General features: G+C 46.9%; 1 protein-coding gene across 1 annotated transcript; it reads right to left on the minus strand.

Annotated features, from left to right (window-relative positions):
* Positions 1 to 296: 296 nt before the first annotated feature.
* Positions 297 to 1,848, minus strand: ASB12 (ankyrin repeat and SOCS box containing 12). Its single transcript, XM_007450242.1, has 2 exons — positions 995 to 1,848; positions 297 to 571 (listed from the first exon to the last, which is right to left on the minus strand). Exons 1-2 carry the CDS (start codon positions 1,818 to 1,820, stop codon positions 438 to 440), a joined length of 960 nt encoding a protein of 319 aa, XP_007450304.1. The 5' UTR covers positions 1,821 to 1,848; the 3' UTR covers positions 297 to 437.
* Positions 1,849 to 8,126: the final 6,278 nt, after the last annotated feature.

Here is an 8,126-nt window from a genome sequence, read left to right on the forward strand (position 1 = left end):
GTTCGGTAACAATAGCAGCCAGAGATTCAATGGAGATACAGGGCTGAGCAAGATGATGCTACCCTTATACCTACCTGAATTCTTCAGGACTTGCTTCTAGGACATTACAGTTCCAAATTCTCTCAAGGATCTTAGTGGGGATGTATAGGCCATTGGGTTAGTTTTCTCTTTCAGTGGCTAGGCTACTATGCCTGTTGAATGCCAGATCACTCTAATCCTTCCCCATGGCCAACCAGACCCTTTACCCCAGTGAACTTCCCCACCCCACACACACACCAACACAACAGCCCCCAGGATTTATTTTGTTGAGGATTTTATTGTGGAGGATAATACAGGAGAGCAGCTTCAGATGAGTGGGTAGAGCTGTAGTGCCCTCAAGCTACCTGGGTACCCAGGTGGTTTTTTGGAGGCATTGTGTTTCTGGGCAAGCTGCAAGGTTACTGTTGGTGTTTAAGATAGCTAATCAACACAGGAGGAATATCCAGCTGGTCGATGGCTTGTGGCTGGCTGGCGTGGCGCAGGGCTCTGCGGATAACTAAACGAGCCTGTGATAGTAGTGACCGTGGAGTGGCTACAGGAAGGAAAAACAGGTCATGAGAAGCAATTCTCAGTGTAGTTCTCCCACCCAAGCTTACATCCATCCTGCCCTGGCTACTGCAGCCCTAATTGCTCTCTCCCTTCTAAGAAATGTCCCCTCCCTTCCCTCAATGCATGGTACCAATGGGGACACACTGAGGCCTAGAGAGGGCATTTCAAGGCCACAAAACAGTCATGGGCAATGCCAGAAGAAGAAACTGGGCTAGTGCTATCCCCTACCTCATCTCAGTGATCCCTTCCCTAAAAAGGAATCTGTAACCTCTTCTCCACTGGGGCCCCAGGGAAGAAGATGGTGTTTTCTCCAACTCATCCCAGAAGGATTAGCTTGGGGGCTGATTTGGGGCCCTTGGCCCTCCAAGCCAGGAGGCCTATTAGAGCTGGGCTGCCTGACACTCACCTCGGGCCTGTAGCAGCAATGCAGTGCCTTTATCATATTGTGAGTTCAGGTCCAGGGAGAGAGATGGAAGGTAGATGTTAGCACCAAAATCAATTAACAGACGGATGTACTCTGGCTCACAATTATGGTGCAGGCAGATTTCGAGGAGGGTGCGGGACCGTGGGACTCGAGTCAGTAGGTGCTGGTCAGTACAGTTGTAGTCAGGGTCTGCCCCATGGAGCAAAAGCAGGCGGAAACAATCAAGGTGACCGTAGACTGCAGCCAAATAGAGGGGTCCAGAACATGAAGCTATGTTCGATGCCCAGACTGGTAGTTTTGCCTTGACGTTGGCCTCTGCACCATGACCCAGGAGCTCCTGCAGGATGGCGACAGCACCATCACGGGCAGCTGTGAGCACAGGAGAGCAGTTGTTGTAGATGCTACCACCAGGACAAGCACCAGCTTCCAAAAGCACACGCACACAGTCCAGATGGCCATGACTGACAGCGGTAAAAAGTGGTGTCTGTGCCTTGACGTCCAAGCTGTCAACATCAGCACCATGTGCCAGGAGGACCTGCAAGCAGCTAAGGTGGCCATAAGAAGCAGCCAAGCGCAAGGGTGTCCCAGGGATGCCCCAGCCACTTCTACTGTTGATGAATCGTTTATAACGCTCCTGGCGCAAAAGCTGGTCCAAGGTATAAGAGTCATTGTTGTACACTGCTTGATTGAGAGCCTGCTTCTCCCTCGTGTCGGTGTCCTCCTCCTCCTTATCGGGCTGCAGGAGTGAGAAGATTTTGGTGATGTCCATGAGGTTCACCTTGGCTAATTGGAGCAGAACTATTCTCATTATGAGCCGGAGGATATGCCAGATCTGTGGATGACAAAAACAGGAGAGACTGAGGGCTCCCATCAAAAGCCTGGATGCTTGGCTCCCATCTTTCACCATCAGGCTCTTCAATCATGGGTCCCTTGCTTCTAACTCCTACTCCATCTTATTTCAGACCCCAGAGATGGCTGCCAAAATAGATCAGGCCATTTCACAGCCTGATGCCTTTGCATATGCTCTTCTGCCTTCCCTTCAAACTCCTACTTCTGGGAAACCTTCCGTAATTTCCTCCTACTCTGCTCAGGGATTCCAAAGGATTACAACTAGGCTTTAGCTATGAACTTTCACATCACATTTCCACTTATCTGTGCTTCATCAGTGTGTAAACTCCAGGGTGAGGACTCCTGTCTCCATCTTATTATTATTATTTTTAAGAGGATGTTGGGAGTAGGAGTTTATTAATTAATTAATTTATTTTTGCTGTGTTGCGTCTTCGTTTCTGTGAGAGGGCCTTCTCTAGTTGTGGCAACCGGAGACCACTCTTCATCGCAGTATGTGGGCCTCTCACTATGGCAGCCTCTCGTTGTGGAGCACAGGCTCCAGACACGCAGGCTCAGTAGTTGTGGCTCACGGGCCTAGTTACTCCGTGGCATGTGGGATCCTCCCAGACCAAGGCTCGAACCCGTGTCCCCTGCATTAGCAGGCAGACTGTCAACCACTGCGCCACCAGGGAAGCCACTGTCTCCATCTTATTATTCCTCCACTCCCAGTAGAGCCTACATCATGGCTGGGGTGTTGGTAGATATATCTTCCTTGGTTCAGAATGTGTGGACTAATGAGGTGGTTCTGGTCTGGTAATTGCTAAGCCAACAGAATGGTGTTTTGTGGTGTCAAGCTGTCATCCCTGAGCATTCTGACATCAGCCTCATGGAGCAGGCCCTCAACTCTACCTCTCGACCTTTTAGATGAGATTCAGCCTCTTCACAGCCCCTCATATGTGACCTCCCCGCAGACTCAGGCCCCATGCTTCAGGCAACAGGTTGCTCAGGAAATGGATGTTGAATGGCATTCACTGATTAAATAAAGAGGTGAAATTAAAAGTAAAAGTAAAAGGTGACTTCAAGTAAAACATAGTCAAAGAGATAGTAGGAAATTGTTGAGGTTTCCAGGACAAGTCCTCCTCTCTGTTGACAACTAGTTTTTCCACCAGGACAATTTCAATCCAGGAGTCCCTTTGATTGCCAACATATTTTTGGAAACTATGGCTTCCCAATCTCTCTGAGACAAGCCTTTTCCAATCTTCTCTGTTCCACCCAGCCTGGAGCCTTGCCTCAACCCTCAGCTCTTCTCTCCTCATTATCCCCAGGCCCTACAAAATCACCCATGGCCCAATGACTGACTCAACCTAAACCCTTGGCATTTCTAGTCCTGTTCCTAATGCTCCAAAATCAAAGTCACCCATCTCAGTTGGTAATGTCATCAGGGTAAGCTGGTAGAGTTTTCAGAGGTTAAGTCTCCCTCTTCTCCCATACCCTGCAGCCCTGGGCTCAGGGCCTCACACCTCCTTTTATTCACTGTCCACCTCCACCCCTCTTTGTTAGCCTGGGACCTCAAATACACACCTCATAGAATAAATTTTGAGGTGGGTGGGTGGGGTCTCCTTCAACTTTAGCCCCCCTGCCACAAGTCAGCATCAACTCCATGTATGCTCTTTTATTTATTCACTTTTGGGGTGCAATTATAAGAAGATAATTTTAGAAATCAGGCAGACCTAAGTTTGCAACTCAGCACCCCCATTTCCTATCTGAGTAAGCTTTGGGAAAGTCTCTTCCCTTCTTTGGGATTCAGTTTCCTCATTTATAAGACAGAAATGATAATCCCTGCCTCATGGGGCTGTTAAGAGGAAGAAAGCTACCATATACTAGATCTTCAAGGGTGAGCTTCCTATGTGCCTTCAACCTCTCCCCTGGCTCCTCCCCCTCAATCATCTCTGGAAACAAAGCACTTCTATGGTCCTTTGTCCTACTCTAGCTACCTTTCTTTTCTTCTCTCTCTTTTTCACCAAACATCTCCAAAGCGTTGTCTACCATCCGTTTCCTTACCTCCAATTTCACCCTCTGCAGTCTGTCTCCACCCATCCTCAATCACACACTGAGATATTTCTTTAAAAGTCATCCTTGTGGTTAAATCTACTGGCTGTTTCTCAGCTCTTTCCTTTTCTGACTTTTCTGGGACATCTGTCTCCACTGACCACTTCCTCCTATGTAGTCTTCCCTTGGCTTCCTGGCTAGCACACTCTTCTGATTTTTCTCCCCTGAAATAGTTTTGTTCCCCTTGTTCTCTCCTTTTTCTAGAGCTGTAGCTCTCACATTTATCAGGATGATTTCAAGCCTACCACTCCAAGTCCCCCAGCTCTCTCTTCAGCAAAAGGTATGTATTCACTGAGTTCTTTCAAGTACTTCAAAGTCAGCAGTATCACACCACCACTACTACTATCACCATCACCAAACTAGATCCACATCTCAGTTCTTCATCATCCAACTGGTCAACCAAACCAAACGCCCAAGACTAATGTCAGGCCTCTTATCTCATTGTTCCACTAGCATCTAATTGGTCATCAAATCTAGGATTTTACTTCCTAGAGGCCTCTATAGGCAACCCGATTGCTAGTGCTTTTTCCAGACCCCCATCATCTTTTGCATCAACTGCTGTAGTAGTCTCCTAGCTAGTTTATCTTTTCAATAATTTCTCCACATTTTGGCTAAAGTGATCATTTAAAAGTACAAATCCTCTCTGTGCCAATCTTCTATTTTAAATCCTTTAATCACTCCCCTTTCTTTCAGAGTATAGCCCAGATGCCTTGCCAGGCTCACAGGTCCTTCATGAGAAAACCTTGGCCAATATCTCCAGCCTCATTTCCTACCACTCCTCTACTTATACCCCAAGATCCATTGATAAGGGAAGAGAAATGATGGCTGTTGGTATACATCATGCTTCCTTCTGTCATGTAACTCCTTCTAATGGGTTAGTTCCTTGAGTCTTTGCTCTTAATAGTACTATAGCAGTCATCACACTATATCATAACTCCTTCTATATAGGTCTGTTTTGCCCCCAGTGCAGATTGGGAAGCCGTATATGGAAGTGGTAAAACATGATCTAGGATTCTGCTTCAATCTCAGCTCTACCAATTAGTAGTTGTGTGATCTAGGGCAGATCATTTAATCTCTCTGTGCCTATTTCTTCATCTGTAAAGATAGTATGATAGTAGTATCTGCCTCAGAGGGTTATTGTTAGGATTAAATGAGTTAATATCAATACATCTTAAATGTTTAGAATACCACCTGTATGTAGTACTCAGTAACCATTTTCACTATGACTTTTATTATTACTTAGGTACCTAATTTCTATGGCTGTTGCTCCCTCCTGAGGTTAAAGGTCTATAACTTCAGAGATGGAATGCACATAATAAATTATTTCCTTTAATTTCCTCAATTTGGAGATGGGAAAACCAAGGCTTAGAGGAGAGCAGAGACTTTTTACTAAGGTCACATGGCTGTTATTGACAGTTGTCTCATTAGCAAGAACTCAGAACACATGTATAATCATGTGCTTTTCAGAGCTATTTCACATAGTGGAATAGGTAATATTTTTCCCATTTTGTGGATGAGGAAACTGAAGTCCAATAGGGTAAGGGATTTGCCAGATGCCTTATATCAGGGCAATAGCAGAGCCAGAAATAGAATCCAGGTTTGCTTATTCCCCATCCTGTTCTTTCTACTGCCACCTGAAAAATAAACACATACCCCTCCCCCTTGCCTCAAACAGTCATATTGTAGCTCTCAGGATCCTCAGGTTTGAGGGTCATACTGGATTCCAGGATCTCAATCATAGGTTGCTTTACAAATCATTTCTTCTGACAGCCAGTAGGGATTCTCTTCTTACTATTTTATTTGGGGGAGTGGTGTTCAGAGAAATGAAGAGGAAAGGGAGTGTGAAGGGAAATGCTGAAGCTCTCACCAAGGTCATACTATGAGCCCACATCAGGGCCCATATAATGAGCCTCCAGAGGGAGAACAAGGCATGACCCCAGCTACCTTGGGCACTTGAGTGAATTGTGCCTCATCTCATTAGATAGGATGAAAAACCTAACTCATCTTTTGTCTAATCTCACCGTACTGTGGTTTATTAATCAAAGAGTTTCTATGTGTGACCATTTTGTGCAAGGATCCTCATCCTACTCCCCAAAGTGCAGGGGTTTTAAACCCTTTTTTGGTGGCATTGGCCCCTGTGACAATCTGGCTAAGTCTCTGGTCCCCTCTCAGAATGATTTTTTTTTTTTTTTTTTTTCGATATGTGGGCCTCTCACTGTCGTGGCCTTTCCCGTTGCCGGACGCGCAAGCTCAGCGCCCATGGCTCACGGGCCCAGCCGCTCCGCGGCATGTGGGATCCTCCCGGACCGGGGCACGAACCCGTATCCCCTGCATCGGCAGGCGGACTCTCAACCACTGCGCCACCAGGGAGGCCCCAGAATGATTTTTAATACATAAAATATATAGAATTAAAGGAAACCAATTATATTGAAATACAACTATAAAAATATTTTTAAAACTGCATGATATGGTAATAGAAGTTCTTTACTAACATGTTAAATAACAAGATCTACTAATAATTTATAAGTGATTATGAGTATAAATGACATTTCCAGATCTCTGCTACAACTGTAATATGATAGGGAATATCTATGATTTCTTCTGGTGACCAAGTTACAGGAACTAGTAATACTATTGCCATTTGCTGCCTGCATTCATCCTTGAAGGAAATAGTAAATTTCAGTTAGAGATTAGGGGGATAGAAAGGTGATTGTTTGCCCCATCTGTATTTTTGGACCCTTTGAATTCTATCTAAGGCCCTCTTGGAGGGGGGTCTGTGAGTCTAGGTTAAGAACTCCTACGGGAGAGTGGCTGGTTTCAGTGGGCCCAAGAATAGTATGCCAGGCATTAGTAGACTATTTTTAGTACTCATCTTCCACCCTCTCCACACACACACTGAGGAGCTCTGCCCTTCTGCCCTGAGCCCACCCTGCTGCATCCACACACAGACTCACAAGTACTACACAGGGACACAAAGACAAAACTTCACCCTCCCTGTATTGCATAACCGCAGCAATTTCTCTCAAGAAGTAGGCCCATTTGAACCCCAGAGCCTAGGCAGACACAGTTTCCTGGGACAGATGCAGCAGGAGACCATCCTTCCCTCTGCGGGAAGCTTTCCCCACTAACCTCCCAAGCACCCCCAGAAACTGGGCCCAGTGGAAACAGACTACTAAGGGTGGTGATCACAGGTCCACTGGCTGGCAGCCCTTAGGGTTCACTCGTCCCTGACAGCATCATCACGTCCTAAGCTCCAGGTACTCACCGGGCTGCCCCTACCCCTCTGCGAAGCACTTGGCCCTGGTGGCCCCTCCACGGGGAGCCCCCTACTGCCCCGGGGGCTGGTGCAGGCAGGGGCCTCAGTTTCCGCTGTTAACAACACCGCCTAAAGGGCTGGCTGAACAGGTCCAGAGGGCTAATTTTAGGTTACCCTCCACCCTCCCTCCCAGGGCCGTATTATCTTACTAATGCCATACTGGGAGAGATCCCAGTGAGAGGAGGGCCATCCTCAGGGAAGTCCTGGAAGGACTGACAGGAAGGTGTCTGGCTGGGTCAGGACTCAGGCTCCTAGTGTGTCCTAGGGTACCCCTCCCCACCATTCATATGGGCTACAAGGCCAGACTCCTGTGCTGTGGGTGTTCTCATCCTTTCACCAAGGGGCCTGAGAAGGCCTGGTCTCCCTTAGTGTGCCTTCCTCTGGCCCAGGCCTCTTCTTTTTCTCTCCCTAACTTAGCCACTCTGGAGTTCCTTTTTCCTTTTATGAAGGACCAGCAACACATTGCTCTCTCCTTCCCCCACTCCAATTCCCCCACTCCCAAGAGTGAGGAGGATGGTGGGAAGAAAAGACCTCCATACTGGTACATATATCAACAAGGTGTTCTAAAATTTAGAAGGCCTGATCATTTATAAATGCCTCCCCAGTCCACCAACCTACCAGGCTCAGCTTGAAGAAAATACCCACAGCCTCTACACTCTTCTCACACCTAAGGGATCAAACCAGATTCATGTGTCCAGCACTGGGAACTTTGTCAAAGCTCAGGTCTTAAATGTATTGTTTTAGCTCCCTGGTTGCCATAAAATGAAGGAAGTGGTAGGGAGCTACCTTTAGAAATAGTCACATTATCTACTTTAGATGTCACCCAAAAGAAAGTGGAAGCCAGCTCTTTCTTCCCTCTGG

Source organism: Lipotes vexillifer, unplaced genomic scaffold, assembly GCF_000442215.2.
Source record: "Lipotes vexillifer unplaced genomic scaffold, Lipotes_vexillifer_v1.1 scaffold1735, whole genome shotgun sequence".
Taxonomy (NCBI): domain Eukaryota; kingdom Metazoa; phylum Chordata; class Mammalia; order Artiodactyla; family Lipotidae; genus Lipotes; species Lipotes vexillifer.